Source organism: Dunckerocampus dactyliophorus, chromosome 1 (assembly GCF_027744805.1).
Source record: "Dunckerocampus dactyliophorus isolate RoL2022-P2 chromosome 1, RoL_Ddac_1.1, whole genome shotgun sequence".
Classification (NCBI taxonomy): Eukaryota; Metazoa; Chordata; class Actinopteri; order Syngnathiformes; family Syngnathidae; genus Dunckerocampus; species Dunckerocampus dactyliophorus.
The window spans coordinates 37,719,952-37,739,683 of NC_072819.1; the positions used below are offsets into that span (position 1 = coordinate 37,719,952).

Below are 19,732 nucleotides of genomic sequence, written 5' to 3' on the forward strand. Positions count from 1 at the left end.
ATTTATCGTTACTAGAAATGAAAAGGACAGGAAAGACAGTGCATCTACTGAGTGCATTCAGTTATTTGTTAGAACAATATGATGACTTTGTACAGGTATACACAAACAGGGCGAAAAATCCAGACACGGGGTAACAGGATTGGGGTGACTATATTAGGAAAAGGGGTGGGCATACACAAGAGAACAGGGGATGGATTAGGGAACTGCCACATCATTGTATGCGGCCCACAAAAGCCTGGGAATAATGTGTGTCAATAATGCACCTTTTTCCTTCTAAATGTATAGGTAAAGGTATAATGCACAGGAGGTACAAGGGAGGTAATGAGGAGGGAACTGATGGGAGTGGGAATGGAAGAAATAACTGAAAGGATTACTGAAGGTGGTGAAAGGACACATCAAAGGAAGTTGTTTGTCTATTTCAGGAGCACAGCGTTGTTTGATAGAGTATGAGGGAAGGTGTACTTAGTGTGGAGAATCAAGGTGTTATATTAATTCTGGGAAAGGAAGTATATGTTTCCATATGGCACTACAGAGTCTGTGAATGCAGCCAAAACAGTACTGAAAGGGGGCGGTAATGCGCCAACGTGATGGATGCCAACCGCCATAAAACCAAAGAAGAGTTGCACTGCATACGTCATCAAAACGCGCGGAGAGAACTATGCTCGTGCGACTCGAGAAATAGGCGCTTCAGATGGTCATTTGATTCTAATTAAATATTCGAGAATGCCTATGAAAGGAAGGTTTCCGATCAGGAGGACGCTGGAGTACCTCAGGAAGGGCGACATCATCTTTAAAAACCGAGTGAAGATCATGACGGTCAACTACAACACAAGCGGAGAGCTCAGCGACGGAGCAAGGTCGGTGTAAACACAAAGTAGCGGATAGAACTCTAGCATCTCCTGCTTGGTCATCTCATTAAACGGCCGCTCTTTTTTTGTTTGGCAGGAAATTTGTTTTCTTCCATATCCCTCAAATTCAGTACACAAACCCGTGGGTCCAAATAATGATGTTCAAAAACATGACGCCGTCGCCGTTCTTGAAGTTTTACCTGGGTTTGTCTTATGCCTAATTGCTAGTATTCTATCTACGTTTTTTTTTTTTTTTACTTCGAAGCCGAGCTGACATTACTTATGTTCTCTAGACGATGGTGAACAGGTGCTGGTGGACGTTGAAGGAAAGGACCACAAAGACATTGCACGACACATAAAGAAGATTTTGGGCAAGTCAGAGTAAGTATAGTGATGGATGTATTCTGTGCTTCACCACCGATCAAAACATTAGGCACACATGCACAGCACGCAATTCCATGATGTCCAATACTAGCACAGTAACACATGTATTCTCATCTCTTCCTTGCCCAGGACCGTGTTAGAGGCAGAGGCACAAGCCAAGATGCAGGCCTCCAACCCTGCTAACTTTGGGCCAAAGAAGTATTGTCTGAGGGAGTGTATCTGTGAGGTGGAGGGCCAGGTGCCTTGTCCTGGAACCACACCTCTGCCGAAAGAGATGACTGGCAAGTATCGGGCCCAGATGAGAGCGGAACAGGAGAGCTGAGAAGAAATGCAGAGTTGTCAGAGTGGTCCTCTGCTGTAGGAACCTATGATGTTGATATCTGATATCCCTAAATAGAGGATATGACATCATGCTTTGAGTTTGTATGTGATGTTGACAAATCCAAAAAGGTGGATTCATGTAGACGCCTGACGAGTCTTGCCTTCATCCGGCAATGTGCACGTCTTAAAAACATACCTGTGGAAAAACAACATACAGGTGGTCCTCAGGTTCCCCTCCAGTGATGTAAGTCATAACTTGTAACATTGTTATTAAGACTCACACTGCACACAGAACACATGGAGGACATAAAATACAGGAACAAAACACCAAATGCAAGAATTAAATTAAAGTAATACAAAAATAAATTCCATCTCAATAATAATAAAACTGATTGCTTGATTACTGTCCCTTTCAGACGATCAGTATGTGTATTGTACTGTATGTGTAGCTTTTTTAAATTTATTACTGGCAGTCTGGGAACAAAACAGTGACACAAAACTCCGTAAACTGAGGACCACCTGTACTTACACTGAAAAACAATATATTTAGGGAAAAAAAGAAACAAACCATTTTACTTGTTTATTCTTGCTCAGATGTTAATAAATTTGTCCAAATGTTATCAGTCTTCAATTTTAGCATAAAACATTTAGTGACTGTGAGTGACAATACTTGCTGGCATTTATTTAGTGTTCATGCATCTGAAAAGCAGTAAGTTTGTGCAATGTGCGGCCACACCGAGCTGGAGGGAAGTAACCACTGGACAGATGCTTGTCACACAGATCTCTTATAACAGCACAGAACAAGAACACGCTGGATGTTGCATACTGCTTATCGGACATCTTCAGGGTAAATGTATTTAAAAAAAAAGGAGTAGTGCTGGAAAGCATACCAATATCTTAGCAGGTAAATCGTTAGCAGTTAAAATGTAGACCGTTTTTTTAATTCACTTGGCAAACCTCCTCAATGTTTATACATCACGCAACTTTGTTCGGCGCTTTTTACAGTATTACACTGCTGGTGGATGCTTCCTCACATGTTACTGACTGGCTGGCTTGTCATTCTGTGGACTTTGACCAGTAGCTTTCCACATAGCCTAAAGCCTAGGTCACAGCTTGACATACAGCTTTTTTGTTGTGCGATTTTTTGGCGTTCCCCAAGTAGGAGTACGCAAGAGCGACGTATGAAAAAAAAAAAAAAAGACATTTTGCCCAAACCTGACACCAGCAAAACATATGAAAGACGCAAGCTGGCCGTACGGAGTGTGTAAGTTTGTCTTGCAACCTGAAAAAATGTTAGCGCCCGTAGAGTTGGTGTGACATGACAAAAAGAACCTCTGTAGCCAGTTTATGGCTCGAAAATCAGCACGTCGCACATGCACCCTCCGTGCGTTTGTTTGAATTTGGGCCGGTCGTAGGAGCCCGTATGACCGGTTGTGACCTAGGCTTTAGATCTGCATTTTAGATGGATGATGCTTCAAAGCAGTCATACACACGTGACAAAATATCCACTATCTACTGAGGTTAATCACACAGAAGTTGTTTAAAATGTCTCAAAACTGGTAATAAAACAGATGCCAACAACTTGAAACACAAATGAAAAGCTTATATCAGATTGATGACAGCGTCAAGTTACTAGTAATATAAAGAGTAGTATTCACATAATTAGCATCATTTTTGTAATGTGTATCAGAAATGAGGAAGCAGGGAGCATGTGAGTAAATGCCATGATTCAAATTATCCCTTTTCTACTGCTTATCCTGTTGAGAATCACAGCCGAAAGGCAGACTACACCCTGGACTGGTTGCTAGTCATTCATAAGGAAACACATGATTCCTTTCTTTCAAACAGTGCTGTTCAAATATGGTCAATTGTGCAAAACTGTGGCATTAAAAGTGGTTTGAAGACTTTAGAGGAAAGGATGTGAGATCCCACACAACGTGGACAGTGGTTAACCTATCTGTAGTGCTGTTGCTTTTCAAGGGGCTTTGAGGGAACTGGGGTCACTGTTTGTTTCTCTTCTGTTCCTGCAGAGTGCGCTGTAGCTCTCTTAGGTTTTCCGACAACAGATCCACTTCATCAAGCCGACCGCTGAGCTTGGCATCAAAAATGTAGGCCCTGATGTTGTCGATCTGTTGCAGCAGCAGCTCTTCTTCTATCATGTCTACGTCGGGTGGCACCTCATCATCATCATCATCACAGTCAAAGGGGTTGGTTGAGGTGGTCTTTGAATCCTCTGAGGCCTCCATGAAGGGGTTACCGCGGTCTGTATCTTCGTCTTCCTCAAAAGGATTGCCGGGAACATGGTCAGCCTGCGTGTCCTTCTCTGCATCCACTTCATCAAAAGGGTTGTATTCTTTCTTTTCATTGGTCACTTCTCTGCGTTCCCGCTTTACTTCATCACAGAAGGGATTGGACGGATCCTCCTCAATTGGAGTTGAGTCCTCTTCATCAAAAGGGTTAAGGGAGGTGCTATTCTGTCCGTCTCCACTGGGGGGCGTTACCTGGCCGCCTAAGCTTCTCAGCCTCGGAGGAGATTCCTCCTGGTTTGCATGCACAGGGAAAGCATTAATAGTGCTCTCATCTTTGGGGGTTAAATCCTCTTCTTTACAGCCTGCCTGAAAACTACTTCTGGGACTGATATCCAAAGTTCTGTCCCAGGTGAAGGCTGGCTGAATGGAGACCACAGTGGGTCCCCTGTTCCCCCTCTCCTCCCTCTCCCAAGCCTCCAGGCGGTTCAGCTCATCCTGCTGCAAGTTCTCCTCTTCGGCCATCTTCTGAGAAAGCACGATGGCGAGGCTGGTCTGCTGCTGGTCGTATTCATCCTGCAGTTGACGCAAGTTCTCCTCCAGCATCGCCACCTCGTCTGTTCTCTGGGCTTCACGTGCCTGCCGAAGGAACGACTGAATGTTGTCAATCTGCTGCAGGAGGGGGTCCTCGAGCTCACTGCGTGCAGTGCCAGAGTCAGAGGAGGGTAACCAGCCTCCAGCTTTGGTCATAAGAGGCGCTCTGGTGACTTGAAGCAGTTCTCCGTTGGTGCTGGACAGATGGTTCTTTTCAGAGTCCTGCCTCCTCTTCAGGGCCTCCTGAGCTGTCTGTGAGGCAAGAAATTATTAGCACAAGTAGCATCACCAGTAAAATGTCCAACAAAAAGTGTGTGATTTCCATCTCACGAGTCTCTCCAGTTGGAGTTTCTTCTCTTGCTCCTGTTTTCTCTTTTCTTTCAGCTCTTCATATTTCTCCTTAGTTGGTAAGGACATGAGCCCCAAAAGCTTCTCCTATGAGGAAGATAAAATGAATGGTTATTATTATTATTTGTATTAATGACATAGTGATGGGTAACATTGTTATTTTTGGAAATCTTGGCTTCACCTGAACAAAAAGTGTGGCTGTATAGCGCACCATCCTCTGCAGCTGGAGAACCTTTGGATGTGGCTGTGGTTCGTCTTTTATTCCCAGAGTTAGAATCTTTTTACTGAGAAAAGAACACAAAAGGCCGGGTGATGTCGAGAAGAGTTCAATTTTGAAGCTTAGGACAGATATCTACCTTAGAGCATCAATCAGTTCATAGTATTTCTGTACTTCCAGCCTAAGTCCACCTGCTGTGTCTAGACTGTATGTGGTCTCTCCAGCACTAAGAAAGAATGCATTAAACATTAAAATCTTGTCTGAAATTGCAATGCGATGAGCCTAAATGGGTCCTACTTGAGAGACTCAGCCATTCTGATGTATTCTGGAGCCTTTTCATCCACTTTCTCCATGCACATCCTCAGCCTCTGACAGGAAAATAGGAAGTAACATGTCAGTCAACAACAGGCAACATCAGGGTGACAGAAAAATTACTATACAGTAAATTCCTCAAATGTTACATGAAGACCGACCTCATAAAGTTTGACTATATCAGGCACAAAGTCTTTCTCCTCCAATTTCTGCTGCCTCTTCAACAGTGTGTCCATGCAGTGGTGACAGCACCGAATCCTCTCGTCATCCTTCTCCTCCAGCATGGAGGTGACGCTGCTCAGGCTGCTGATGCTGCCTCTCCTGGAGCCCATACCGCTGCTACTGCCTGTTGGGGGAGACTGGGAATGACTGCGCCTCCCAGGTACACTCAGAGCCTCTTGTGTTCCACTGATGAGCTTGTCTGTAAGGAAGCCAATCAAAAGGAAACTGCCACTTTATACGTTTGTAATGACATTTGGCACAAATGCACGAGATAATGAGATTCAATGAAAGGGTTGTATCAAAAGTCCACATTTACAAAGGTAATAGCTCTCAGATTTGATTGACACAGAGTTAGCCAATGCCACCAGATTGCTGAATTCCAATACATAAAGTTACAGGCCTCCTTCTGTAGCTAATAATAAATATTAAAGCAATAAGGTAACCAAAATATTTGAAACACCTCTCAGTATGATGCAGTGCAGTTATACACTACTGCAAAACACAATATTGTTATCTATTATTATTATGTAATATATACTATATTATTATATATTATATTAAATAAATTATAAATAACATTGTTAAATGACTGTGTCAATCAAGACTGAGCTGAATAATGAAGTTTATAAACTTGCAATAGTTGCATTAAACAAACAAAACAAATACAATTTATATAGTTTAACACAATTAATATTACAAAACACTAACCATGTTTTTTTTAGTAAATACATACGCGCTAGAGGTAAGGGCACAAACTCCATGCACTTCCTGCACATAATGGAGCCACAGAGACGACAGTGGTGTCTTCGGTTCCGAATGTTAAACTTGTTTCCACAGTCCGGACAGAAAGGGACATCAGAGTCATTCACCCACGACACAACTGACTTCTCAATGGCTGGAAGAAACGTTCAGTAATACTTTTGAAACATGTATTTACAGTGCACAAGGAGCTTGCCACTTTCACAAACCTCTGATTTTTGCTGTGTCTGTGTTGGTCCTGTCGAACGATGTAAGCTGAAAGGACATGTTTTTCTTTGAGCGAATTGGAATGCCAGTGGTGAAAAAAAGGACGCAAGCGCACCTTTTCCAGTCTGATGATAAGCTTGTTGACCTCGATGACATAATGATCTATCCTGGCAGCACGGTGTTTCCTAAAAAGGTCCAGGTGACTTCTTGCTGCTCCTGCAAAAGAAGGGCACAGTTGTGAATAGGTTTATGTCTTTTTCCTCAATCATAGCACATTCTAGTTTTATAGTGAGTTTGACAGTCTCACCCAGCTCCTGAGGCTCCCACATGTATGGGTCCACTCCACCATAATAGAATGACTCGTAACTTCCTGCATCTTGTCTGTCCTCTCCATCCCTCTTCAGTAGCTTGTCTTTGGCTTTAATGGCCTTCTGGACCAAACCTGTAAAAATGCAGACATTTATGATTTATTACAGGCCGCACGGTGGTCTAGTGGTTAGCATGTTGGCCACACAGTTACAGTCTGGAGAACGGGAAGACCTGGGTTCGAGGTATGGCTCTCTGAACCCATCTTTGTTTGGCCTTTTGTAAGGAAAGTCTTATATTTGGGTCAATGTGGTATGATCATTTACAACTAAACAACAACAACTAAATGGCTGAGGTATGCCTTATCCAATATGAATAAGTATCAGAGTGATCACAGACCATGTGCATTCCAATAATAGAGCTACAACCATCATTTATCATTAGTACATATCATCTGTTGCCCCTCGACACAATAATATCATATTCAGACTTGAATCACCAGCACAGTTTGTGACCTACTTTTCAGTTGCCCTCGAACGTGACGGTCATCCCCAGAATGCTCCTCTTCATAGTGGCCTTGGAGTTGGTAGAAAGACTGCAGGTCCTTCAGGCACAGCGGGCAAAGAAATCCCTCCTTCACCTCACCTGAGCCCTCAAAAGGGGTTGGGTAGCTCGAAGCCATGATTGGGGCTGCCAGTGTTGTGGAAGTGTGTCACAGGAAGCGCAAAGGATGCCATGATAGATCCATCACACTGGAAACCAACGATAAAAGCGCAAATAAAGCAACGATGTTAGGAGCAACTGGTAATTGACACTTCCTTATGGTGAGTAATGTCAGGGTCGTGCTACGATAAAAGGCTGTGAAAAAACTACGTCAAATAATATTTCACACACTGCAAGCGATAATTTATTGATTTATTATTATATGCATATCAAGATACTGCAGTTGTATTGGATAAAATGAAATTAACGTGTTGGTAGTAACATCCTAGGGAGTGCAGCCACGTTAGCTTAAAATGCTAACAACGGGTACGCTATCTTTAGCAGTCACCGTAGCAAAGAAACAACGTCGTCTCCTTACAGAAATATTTTAACGGATGACTCATCCCAATGTACTGTTTATACTCACATACACACCATTCAATAACAGTTTGGATTCTGTTTGACAGCTCGAAAACATCAGTGGCAGCGAACCTGCTTGGTCATGTGACACTGACTGTAGGGTTGTACGGAAAGTCATGAGAAACAAACCTCCCCAAACTAACAACAAGCGCTTTCTAACTAAAGACACTTTGACGTTTTAAATACAATGCAACATTAGTGCACAATGATTATATCCCGTGTACATTTATCATTGTATGTAAAGTTAATTTCAGTACTTCCTTTCTGAAGATCCTCATAGGCCAAGATACTGTCTGTTCATTTTGTTCATTAGTGATAGATAGGCCATACACTGTTAAAGGTACTGTCTGTCATAGGCACTGTAATTCGAGGAAGAGGAATGCTGAATTTACACTGACAAACATGGAAGTGGAAACATTCTACTTTGGGGCTGTTTCTCATTGCAGGTAGCTTCACCACACTGAGGGGCTTATAAACAGCAACATCGATTGTTGGATGACAACTTCCTTCCTTCAGCCAGGACACCGAAGATGGGTCGTAGATGGGTCTTGTTAGTGACGTATGGTGAGGTTCATGGCTGCTGAGGCAACAACTACTTTGGAGTATTTTTAATGTTAATGCAGGTGGCTCAGTAATAGAATAGCCCAAAAAGAAGAAGAGTCTAATTCACTTTGGTTACAAAATGTTTTCAAATCGTTTTCAGATACTTCTTAATACCATTTATGTATTTATTTATTAACTGAAAAACATTTGTGGTCTTACCTTTTATCTGTATGTGAAGTACATGCAACCTCCTTTTCCAGGAAAAGTTGTGTTACTTTGTTGTAAAAGTCTGATCACCTCCTGGTAAGCTTGGGTATATAATCCTCCATCTTGGCAGTCAAATGCATGCATTCATTCAGCAGAGCGTAACATATTTAGCATTTGACTTGTTTGTAAATGTAGCTCTAGCCAGCACTGCTGTTTGTGTATTTCAATAATGTAAAAAAAACCCAAAAAACACTCTTTTCATCTGTGCAAGGATGGCTGAAAAGCCTTCCAGCAAGGGTTTCTCCACCAAGTACTAAGTCTCGTTTTTTTTGTTGATATGCTGTCTCTTGTTATTGTTAAAAGAAATCTACGAAAAAAAATATGTCCTGTTCATGTCTCTGTAAGGGGCTAAACTTACAAAATAATTTCAAAATAAATGATTATGTCCCCCACTGTACTTAAGAAAGCACATACGATGTATTTCTTAGTGCCAACCAGTACGTGCATAACAAAGTACACACAATGGAATAAATTTTGGCCAATAGGGGCTCACATTTTGTAGATGGAAGTGAATATGTAAAATCGTAGTCAGGGTATTTGTACCTCAGATCTTTCATTTATTTGTTTTCTATCGCTTATCCTATTCAGGGCTACGGGTGAGCTGGAGTCTATCCCAGCTGACATCGGATCCTCTTTTTGCATTATTATTTTTTTTTCTACATTGTCTTTAACAGAGTTATGCTTTTCAAAGATAACATTTAATATAGTTATCATAGGGGAGAAGTTATTGTAATGACATGAGCTATGCCCACTGCATTACTGCTTTATGTGAGGCTGTCTTCAGTTTGGTGTCTCAGGGTTTGATGGCTAATTTGTACGCTGATGATCCAAGTGCAGCAGCTTCCCAGGCTCGGATGGAATGGGTCTAATTAAAACAAGTCAGCTGACACTATGTTCTATGGAATCGCCTCAATGATTCTCACAGAAACTGTGGCAGAGAACCACACGTAGCTATGACTTGTTAATGAACTTAGATCAACAGTTTGTGGGATACTTTTGTCGGCACTTTTTGCCTTCAAACTTTCGGAAAAATGTAGTCATTGAAGTTAAAATAAACTTGGACAAACTATATTTGCATTGTATTTATTAGCATTTACATTTATAATAGAAAATAAATAAATAAAAAAAGAAAGACTTTCCTTGGCATAACTTTAGTGTAAATACAGCACGTTCCATTTCTCAATGCATTCATTCCGACAGTGATGCCTCACAGAGACACGCCTTGTCAGCACAGTGGCCTCTTGAACTAAATATGCTGCATCAGTCAATATTAATTATTATAATTACTTATCAATCATCCACCCGGCACTCACTCCTTAATTTACAGTCCTACAAGTAGGCTTACTACATTCGTCCACAAGTTCTCGAAAAACATGATTTAACACGCGTGTGTGTCTGTCAAAAAGCAAAAGTCACAAAATGAAAAGCGGCTAACAGTTTTTTAATTGTTAGTTACATACACATTTATGAGTTTACAATATCTGCAGCATCTGAAACTAACGACTCTACTCTCCGTCCACTAAATCATCCTCAGGCGCAAACCTTTTTCCTGGGTGTTGTCTCTTTTCCTCGGTGTGCTTCACACTGACGTTGTCTAAAAAATCGAGAAGCAGATTCGTCTTGGCACATCTCATAGGGTCCAAAACGTCTTCACATGGACTGACCGTGACCAAATCTGGATCCGAATGACCCCAAAATCGTTTCCCGGGGTGCTGGCGCTTGTCAAACTCAGGGAGGTACTCCTCCTCCTCCCCTTCCTCTTCCTGCCTCTTACCAGGGTGCTGGCGCCGGCTGCGCACCACCAAGTAGCGCTTGCCTGGATGCTGCCGCTTGGAAAGTTCACCCACGACGATGACGGGGGAGTCAGAAAGGTGTCCGGTTGTAGAGCGCCTCCCTGGGTGTTGCCTTTTTTGCAGCTCCACGAGCGAGTGCATGTGTTCATCGCGTTTGCCCGGATGTTGTCTCTTTTCAACAATCAAGTACCCTTCATCACCGTCGTCTTCCTTCTCCAAATCATCGCTGTACCTCTTGCCTGGATGCTGCCGCTTTGTCACCCATTCTGGTTGAGAAGAAAGTCCCTCTGCAGAAAAAAAACAATGCGTTAATCTGTTTAAAGGGATTAAAAAATGGGAAACTGGCGGCGTAATGACACATTCGTGTGAGTAATTTCCCATTTACCCACTAGACGATTCTTTAATTAAAGTTTTTTACGTTTAGTTAACGTTTTAAAATGCCATGCAACAACATGTATGATAACAGATGAAGGGGGAAGCTTTACTGTTTGTATCTGTGAAAGAATATTTCTTTTGTAAAACTAATTTGACAATATGTTTTAGTCTGTTTGCCTGGGCTATGCTTTGCTCACCATTTCTGTCGTCTTCTCCCTGCATCTTTCGCAGGATTGAGCGCAGCAGGAGGCTCTCCGCGCTATGGTGAAGCAAATCGTCCACAGTCCTCTGGTCCGGCTCCTCTTCAGCGGAGATGCTCTGTCCTTTGCACACCATCTTCAAGTTGCAGACCAGGACAGAAGCCAAGACGAAAAGACATGTCATCTTCATGGCGTGACTCTTGCGTAGCCTGTGGAAGACATTGAAAACTGAGGCACGTCAACAGGTCACTGGAAAGATTAGGATGATCTACCATGGAATAGGAAAACAATCAGGAACAAAAATGTAGTTTTACATGTTTGGAAAGCCAAGCTTACCTCTTAAGTTCCTAGATGCTCCTCTTGTAGTGGACGGTGGTGAGCATACGTTTAGTGGATGATGACGTTTCACGCTGCCAGCTTCTAACAGTGGTGGTCACTGACCCGTAAGGCCAACTTTGTATGTGCGCACAACATTGCCTCTCATCTTTTATACTGGCTGTTCTGTGTCGTCACACTCGCGCTGGAGTCCTCTTTCAGGATCCCTTATCCCCATTGATGTCATCGAGTGGTGCGCAGACGTTCATCCAATGAGGGCAAATGTGTCATTTGATAAACCAAATCAGTCATACCGAGGCAGACAACAAGCTTATCGTGTCTCATTAAGTCATTCCTAAACATTTTGACAGTTTTACTGCATGTTGCATATTATTTGATGGGTTCTCTTTGAAATATGTTTTAAATGTATTACTCAACCCTTGCCAATTATTGGGATACTTTATATATTGTAGTATTTCTATTCCCTGATTGGTAGAAAAATCACAGTGAAAAGTTTAACAGCAAGAAAGAGAATTGAATAATGAAGAATAATGTTACCAAATACGGTTCCTAGATGATAAATTAGCTTATTCTCTCAATGTTATCCATTTAGATGAACCTTCAGTGTCCTTCATATACAAGCTATTCTCTCGGAACAAGTTTATTTATTTTTTTTATAACTGCACGTGTCAGTCTGAACATCTCATACTCGGCTTCCCTCTCCATTTTGATTACTTTCATACTGTTCTTTAATACTGACTACAGGTGTCTTTTTCTGAACAGAATGAAGAGAGCCCCACGGTGCACACTTGAACACAAATGGAGACAGGACAGAGTGTTCTACTTCCCAGCTTGGCACAGGTGAGAGGTGAACCTGTATACAGTCAGCATGACATTTACTTGAGTGATACCTTGAGAGAGGTGATCTTATTACTACCGTAATCGTCGTGCATAATGGTATGCATGTCCCATATGATCTTATTTATTTTGATGACAATGACTATTGAATTGCTGGGTTCTTGCAGAAACTAACCCACTGATCTTGAGTACCAAGTCACTAAATAGCCCATATGCAATGTATAGTAAGGATGTGGAATCGTTTCCCTCCACCAGTGAAGTGTTGCGTAACATCTGGTGTAAACTGACCGTCTAATACTATAATGACACGCTTTCAGTGTGCTGTCACGTCCAATACATCAAGCCACTTTGGACTCCTGCTGTGTCGAACATGGAAGTGATGTTTTATTGCATTTTATTCAAAAGGCTGATTCACCTTCAGATGATATTTGTCTTTTTTGGGGGGGTGACTGGCAATTTTTTTCCCGTTATTTGTTGTATTATTTTTTGGATTTGATTTCATTTATTTGAACATTTCATTTCACTTCAGTATACATCACATATAATATTTCATTATATTAGTGAGAGGAAACATAACAAGCACATAATATTTAGGGTAAAACATTTTTTTTTACAAAAACAACAACTTACATACAATGCATAATGCCAACATGTTGATTTATTAGCTCTGACATTATTTTAAATATTTGTTTGAAAAAAGATCTCAGATAACCACACTATCAATGAAAATACAGTGTATGGACTAGATAGAATTTCCTTAACTGTCAAGATAGCGATGATGTCATCCAGTATGATGTGAATTGAACACTACTAAATGTAATCTAGCGCTCATACATAGTAAAAACTCATCTATTATCACCATTTGATTAATACTTTATATTGTTTCAAGATAAAAAAAGTCTAAAATATTGATTTAGAGTAAACTATTATGTTGGAACATTTACTTTTTTGAGTCATACTGACATAATAATGTTGGTAGTTGCATTAACGTAATATTATGTGTCATTTTAAATAGATTTTCTTTATTCATTCATTAAAACAAATGTACATTTTGCTGAAACTTGATCAAATTGAATGCTAAATTGACATAGTTTCGTGGAATATAATCACACTTTTTTAGCTGATATACTGTATTTTGATTATGAACATGGTAGCAAGAGTCACTATAATGCAAGTAGAATGAGCACAACAGTTCACAAGTGAAAAATGAAGACCTGTAATAAACCATCTTCTTCACATTGATTTATATGAGGGCACCAACACCTCACCATGATCACAAGTCATTCAATCTCTCCGTTCATTGTCTCCTGCTTGGGAACTGGCCATGTGATTCTTCCCTCTCACTTCACCATGCATTCACAGCACAGCGGTCAGAGGTGTGGGCAAGTCTGTGTGCAGAGAAAGAGAGAGGCACGGGCTATTTGCACATTTTTAAACCATTTATTTCAAGCTTTAACATTCAATGTAGATTTAGATTCTAACATTTATATATAACATTTATATTTAACATTTATTGGTAAGTTTTATATTTAGATGTAATATTTATATTTAACATTTATTTTTAACATTTCACATTTCTGAGCACAAGCTCAGAACAGCATGTTGACACCCTCAAGTTTAACTCAGACAGGTGAGAGGTACAGATTCTTTGAAATAAACGAGTTACGCTAGCAAGCCAAGCTAAACGGCAAGCTGCTGAAGTTCAAAGCCTAGCAACAATGCCGAACAAAAAGCAAAATGAAATGGGGGTCCAAAATCAGAAACAGGGCTAGTCTGGCTGTCGGAAGAGGAGGATGGTGCCTCGAATGTCAAACAAGTTCCAAAATTATATGAACTTGTACATAACAAAAATTTGACGTTATTTCACGCCTTGAAGGGGGAGATGAAAGAGTTACATAAGGAAACTGTAGTACAAATAAGGCAAGACCTAAGATGCCTGCTAACACAGAATGCAAATGTACTATCGCAGACATCATCCTCAACAAAAAAATCTCGGAGATCCATAATGAAGTCATAAACCTTAGGGAGGAAAATAGAGCACTGCGCAAGGATATCAAGGCACTATGAGATGATAACAAGGTACTACAAGATGATAATGCTGCCTTGCGGGTTGTTCTTAAGAATGTTAAAAACCTTATGGAGGAAAATAGAGCACTACGCAATATCATCAAGGTTCTACAGGATGATATCAAGGCACTATGGCAAGATAATGTTGCCTTGCGCACCACTCTCGACGAAGAGAAAGAAGCAATGCAAAATATGATTGAGCAAATTAAAAATACAATTGATGAGATGGATCAGAATGAACGATGTGACCTTACATGAATTCCACCCAGGACAAAAGCCAGGGCAGGCAATCTACATGAATGAGCATCTGACAAAACGCAATGCTGACATTGCCAAGAAAGCACAAGACTTGAGGAAGCAGGGAACGATACAAGGTACTTGGAGCACCAATTGCAAAATCTACATTAAGCTAAATGGAGAACCAGAAGAGGCAAGAGTGCTTGTTGTCAATGATCTCAACGATCAAGAAAGAACAATGCAGTTGTCAATAACATTTGACATCAAAACCACGTAGCAATGGCCTGCTCAACAAGAAATACTGGAATAAGGAACCCATGTATCTACATTCACTGTACAACACGAAAGACGGCAGGACAGGAAGACCTGGAAGTGGAAACCATTAGCTGTCCAGACAGCAAACGATTGGATTGGAGAATGGTATAGATCCGGACAACAACAAGGGAAAAGGAAAAACTTTGTTGCTTACAAAAAAAGTATGGAAGAATAATGTAAATAGTGAATTAGTGCATGCTGAATACGGGAAGTGAATACCGTATATGTATTAGTAATTGATACGGAGAGAGGGTAGGTGCTGTATGTTAGATGGCAAAGTTTATATGTAGAATATGTCTTTTGTGAGCCATTTACACAGTAGTCAGTGTGGTCACAGACAGAAAACTGTACCAGTATACTTCTGTCAGAATGGTGGCTGTGGAAGTTTAGCAAAGAGGAGTTCAAAGTCGAGAATCTTAAAGTTGCTACACAAGGTGATGAGTAGAAGTCACCGACGGTGACAGCAGAGTCTGTAAGAAGCAGACAAACAGACAGCAAGTAGACAGACGAGGCAACAAAGTGACAGAAAAGCCACGTCTTCCATAGTGACACGGGCCTGGCAGGATCACTGAAGTAGGGAATGAATGGCAGCTTACAAGGTCTACTGTTACAGATGGCTTGTGCGTATTTGTCCAGAGCCAGAGGGCACAAAGTTGTTGTCTTAAAGAAGATTGATATCATGAAACCTTTGTTGATTCACAAACATGCTTGCTGTGCATATGTGCTTTATGTAAATGATTTCCTCTTTGGGGCGAAGTACCACAGAAAATATCAGTACATTAGATGATTATGCTTCCATTTATGCTGATTATGTTCCATCAGGGACGTGTGAAGGCATTGCTCAGGGATGTAGTGACGAATGTTCACCTTTTGCTGGACTCAACGGTCATCAAAACAATAATACAGTATTTCCTTGTTAATAGCGGTTGACTGGATCCAGACCCGACCGTGACAGGATTCCTTATTTAGAAATAGAATATTTTCGTAGTTAGAGCATAGAAAACATGTTTTCCATTTAAGACATAAATAAGACTCATGCTTGTATGTTGCTATAAATGTGTTCCCTGAGCGAGCCGAGTGGCGGGCGGAAAGGAAGGAGTTTCAGAGTTTTAGCTTGGCACAGGTTACGGCTGCGACAACAGCTCGTGTTTTTATTAGAGATTTTTATTAGGGATTATTGGGCCTGTCGTGAGATAATGCAAACCTGCAATAAAAGACGGTTGTTCTGGCGATCAAGTCTGGCATTTTTATGTCTCGCTGTCGTCCTCTTGAATTTTTTAATATATGTACTTCATTTCATTTAGTCATTTTTTATCATCTTTATGCTTGAAAATGCTTAATGTAGGTAAAAATTTGTCAATTTTGCTACAATATGCATATTTTTTTACTCATAATAGGCCATATTTTACAAATTAAAAAAAAACCCCCACTAAAACAGATTCTAAAAATGGGAAATGACAGTCCTTAATCACTGATTCACTGATCACTGATAGTATTTTCGGAGTGTATGTCTACGTACGGCAGATAAAATTTAGACTGGCTGTCCTGTATACCAATCAAGTGACAAACAGCATAGTGGGGATGAACGATGATGATGTCGATCTTTTTTTTTATGCCGTGCGATCGACCCACTATGTGACACTATGACAATTATTTATGTCATATTATTACTTATCATGTCTCAGGGTGTCCCCTGAGATTTTCTGAAGCTGTGGTGGTGTGCTGCATAGGACTACCGCCGCTGTGTCGTGCCGCTGCTGCGACGGCAATGCTTTTTATAACGACAAATAACAATTTTTATGACAACGTTATTTGTGAACTTATTTAATCAATTAACCACGATAATGAGGGACGATTGTATAATCAAGAATTTAATGAGCACTTTTAAGGGCAGCAGCAGCAACCCTGATTGTATAGAGAACTGTACTGTTCGTATTGCAAGTAGCCTATTACATAATGCTGATGGAAAAATTAGTTGAATTCCGAGCACATTTAACTTTAATCATAGTTTGAAGTCACAGGCCATTTTGCACATTTTTTTCAGTTATAAGACTGTTTTTGTTGTTATTTTTTTCTTCATCTGTCCCACATTGACTATTGTAATCACTTAAGTCTCCATTTTTCATTACTCAAAATTGGTTGCAGTCAAAGTCATTCCACTCACAAGGAGAAGTAAAATGGGATTTTGTATTATTTGTCTTTAGACATCTTTGTCTTTAGTTGTGTGTCTGTTGCACTGAGAATCTTATTATCTCTCAATAACCTGCGAGGTGCGGTGCGTTCCTTCACCCGGTGACCTGATTAAGAGAGCTATGACCACACAGTATGCCTCACTGATCATCGCACTACCTCGCTGTTCCTTCTCATCCGCTTGCACACATGCCGTCACAGTCCTCCATGATCTTTCAATATCATGCCCGCTTGCGGTGACACAAGTGAGGTTCTGATACTTGTGAGAAATTTAGTAAGAGGATATATAAAGAGGAGAAGCGGTATAGAAAATGGATGGATGGATGGATAAAGATTGATAAAGTCCATAAATAACAGACAAGCAGATACTAGAAATGTGATCTTTTGCGATGAAAATTTCCCATGAATAAAAAATGAAATTGAACAAACACCCATTTGAAACTTTTTCAGGTAATCCAGTTTCTATTGTAGTAATTATGGTGCATTACTTTTAAAACTTACTAATGTCTCATGGGAATAGGCAAAAACAATGTGTTTTTATGTTTTTGTTGTTAATTGTCTTAGAACGCATTTGGAAATGTTAGTTGAGACTGGTAACAATTTGATGACTAATCAAAGAAAATGCATTTAAAATGTGTCATCTGAGACAAATGTGAGATATTTTGGATTTACAATAAAGTAAAATATTTAGAAAGTGTCATTTTCTTTCCTTTTTATAATGTAAAAAAAAAGGTCAGCGTTTAGTTTTAACATTGCTGAGTAGGGTGTCTGTCACGAGACACCTAATTCACGAGGCGAGGCGATGACGAGACGAGATTGCAACATTCATTTTCAGAAAAATACAATGACAAAAAATGACTGAACAAACAAAGTTTTTTATTTAACCAAGCTAAAAACAATTCAGGTGCATTTTGAAATATTTATTCTCCCACAAATTGATGTTCAAAGATATTATTGTCAACATTTTTTTAGATCAAACGAACCACTGTTATTATAATATACACTCCTGATCAAAATTTTAAGACCAGTTTTTGCACATTTGGATCTTAATAAGGTTTTAAGTAGAGATACAATATGCAAAAGCAAGAAGGGGGGTTGAGACAAAAAGCATTTTGAAAAAGTAATTTATTGAAAACAAGTAAACTGAAATAGGATGTTTATCAGCTGATCAAAAGTTTAAGACCACAGCTATAAAAGCCCAAATCTGCTCAAAATTTTCATTTTCTGTCAGGCATTCACACTGTCATGCCCTCCTGATGGCTAAAGCTAAGAAGCTTTCTCTTTTTCAACGTGGTCGGATTGTGGAGCTGCATAAGCAAGGCCTCTCGCAGCGTGCCATTGCTGCTGAGGTTGGGTGCAGTAAATCAGTCATTCTACAATTTTTGAAAGATCCTGAGCATTATGGAACAAAAAAGTCAGGTGGTAGACCCAAAAAAATCACACCTGCGCTGAGCCGGAGGATCCGATTGGCTGTCCATCAAGACACAGGGCGGTCTTCGACCCAAATTAAGGCCCTTACTGGTGCCGACTGCAGCGCAATAACCATCAAACGGCATCTACGGGAAAAGGCTTTAAAAAACAAAAAAGGAATTCAAAGACCTCGTCTCCTTCAACGCCACAAAACTGCCCCTTTAGAACATGGGACATTGAAAGGTGGAAAAAAGTTTTATTCTCTGATGAGAAAAAATGTAACCTTGACAGTCCAGATGGCTTCCAACGTTACTGGCATGACAAGGAGATCCCACCTGAGATGTTTTCTACCCGGCACAGTGGAGGGGGTCCATCATGATCTGGGGTGCTTTTTCATTCAGTTCTGGTTTAGAGAGTTCTTTTATTATTTTTAACTTTTGATCAGCTATTTCAGTTTAATTGTTGTTTTCAATAAATTACTTTTTCAAAATGCTTTTTGTCTCGACCTCCTTCTTGCTTTTGCATATTGTAGCTCTACTTAAAACCTCATTAAGATCCAAATGTGCAAAATGCAAATTCTAGCAATTTTTTAACTGGTCTTAAGATTTTGATCAGGAGTGTATAATAATAATAATAATAATAATAATAATAATAATAATACAGCTCACTGTTTTTCTCTTGTCTGCTTGTCTTTGTCTATTTATGACAGGGCTGTCCAGCTGTCCTTTGATACAGTGGCTATAATTAAAACAAATAAATTATAATCAAAAAAGTATACAAATCTTTGTTTTTTTTGTTATTAGTATCAGCAATTTAGCTTTTGTTTACTGTTTTAATTTTAGCTGTTTGAAAATGTAGTAGATCAGCAAATTTTAATATTTGTGATTTTAGATTATCATGATTATATGCATTATGATCTGACTATGATCTCACTGATCTTTTTTGCAGTACATTTAGCGAGTGAACTTTGCTTCTACAGTTATTGCCCTATATCTCCACAGTTATATCTCCAAGTTATAATAAGTGCGTATCATTTCTGCTATTACCAAATACTGTAGCATTATTTTAGTTTTGCTTAGGTTCAAGGACAATCTATTTTTATCAAACCATCTTTTTAGTATAGTCATTTCCTCTGTGACTTTTTAAATGAGCTCTTGTGTGCTTTCCTCAGGACAGAAAGCAGTATGTTTTGCGGCACTTTACAGATCTCATTAATATATAAGTTGAACAGTTTTGGTCCCAGTATTGACCCCTGGGGTACTCCGCACGTAATTTT

At 40.0% G+C, this 19,732-nt stretch overlaps 3 protein-coding genes and 1 long non-coding RNA gene across 4 annotated transcripts; 2 read left to right on the forward strand and 2 right to left on the reverse strand.

Annotated features, from left to right (window-relative positions):
* The first annotated feature begins 624 nt into the window (after nucleotides 1-624).
* On the forward strand, nucleotides 625-2,173 carry mrps25 (mitochondrial ribosomal protein S25). The gene is made up of 4 exons (XM_054767785.1): nucleotides 625-857; nucleotides 946-1,052; nucleotides 1,142-1,229; nucleotides 1,362-2,173. The coding sequence occupies exons 1-4, from the start codon at nucleotides 724-726 to the stop codon at nucleotides 1,552-1,554; spliced, it is 522 nt and encodes a 173-aa protein (XP_054623760.1). The 5' UTR covers nucleotides 625-723; the 3' UTR covers nucleotides 1,555-2,173.
* On the reverse strand, nucleotides 1,333-7,446 carry LOC129177030 (rabenosyn-5). Its single transcript, XM_054767722.1, has 11 exons — nucleotides 7,284-7,446; nucleotides 6,766-6,900; nucleotides 6,574-6,674; nucleotides 6,461-6,506; nucleotides 6,226-6,387; nucleotides 5,432-5,691; nucleotides 5,256-5,326; nucleotides 5,098-5,184; nucleotides 4,923-5,025; nucleotides 4,724-4,828; nucleotides 1,333-4,645 (listed from the first exon to the last, which is right to left on the reverse strand). Exons 1-11 carry the CDS (start codon nucleotides 7,444-7,446, stop codon nucleotides 3,554-3,556), a joined length of 2,325 nt encoding a protein of 774 aa, XP_054623697.1. The 3' UTR covers nucleotides 1,333-3,553.
* On the forward strand, nucleotides 7,161-11,304 carry LOC129177068 (uncharacterized). The gene is made up of 3 exons (XR_008569569.1): nucleotides 7,161-7,588; nucleotides 8,333-8,450; nucleotides 11,096-11,304. It is a non-coding gene; the product is annotated as an uncharacterized LOC129177068 (long non-coding RNA).
* Nucleotides 7,405-11,513, reverse strand: trh (thyrotropin-releasing hormone). Its single transcript, XM_054767772.1, has 4 exons — nucleotides 11,401-11,513; nucleotides 11,062-11,273; nucleotides 10,239-10,776; nucleotides 7,405-7,516 (listed from the first exon to the last, which is right to left on the reverse strand). The coding sequence occupies exons 2-4, from the start codon at nucleotides 11,252-11,254 to the stop codon at nucleotides 7,477-7,479; spliced, it is 771 nt and encodes a 256-aa protein (XP_054623747.1). The 5' UTR covers nucleotides 11,255-11,273; nucleotides 11,401-11,513; the 3' UTR covers nucleotides 7,405-7,476.
* Nucleotides 11,514-19,732: the final 8,219 nt, after the last annotated feature.

What these genes read in the sequence shown, in the direction of transcription:
- trh (XM_054767772.1), bottom strand. Translation starts at nt 11,254, where the DNA reads ATGAAGATGACATGTCTTTTCGTCTTGGCTTCTGTCCTGGTCTGCAAC. An exon ending in GGGAGAAGACGACAGAAATG is followed by an intron (nt 10,777 to 11,061) that starts GTGAGCAAAGCA and finishes TTTTTTCTGCAG; the next exon opens with AGGGACTTTCTTCTCAACCA. An exon ending in AGACAACACCCAGGAAAAAG is followed by an intron (nt 7,517 to 10,238) that starts GTTTGCGCCTGA and finishes GTTGGTTTCCAG; the next exon opens with TGTGATGGATCTATCATGGC.
- LOC129177030 (XM_054767722.1), bottom strand. Translation starts at nt 7,446, where the DNA reads ATGGCTTCGAGCTACCCAACCCCTTTTGAGGGCTCAGGTGAGGTGAAG. An exon ending in CGTTCGAGGGCAACTGAAAA is followed by an intron (nt 6,901 to 7,283) that starts GTAGGTCACAAA and finishes GCATTTTTACAG; the next exon opens with GTTTGGTCCAGAAGGCCATT. An exon ending in AGAATGGCTGAGTCTCTCAA is followed by an intron (nt 5,185 to 5,255) that starts GTAGGACCCATT and finishes ATTCTTTCTTAG; the next exon opens with TGCTGGAGAGACCACATACA.
- mrps25 (XM_054767785.1), top strand. Translation starts at nt 724, where the DNA reads ATGCCTATGAAAGGAAGGTTTCCGATCAGGAGGACGCTGGAGTACCTC. An exon ending in GAGCTCAGCGACGGAGCAAG is followed by an intron (nt 858 to 945) that starts GTCGGTGTAAAC and finishes TTTGTTTGGCAG; the next exon opens with GAAATTTGTTTTCTTCCATA. An exon ending in AAGATTTTGGGCAAGTCAGA is followed by an intron (nt 1,230 to 1,361) that starts GTAAGTATAGTG and finishes TTCCTTGCCCAG; the next exon opens with GACCGTGTTAGAGGCAGAGG.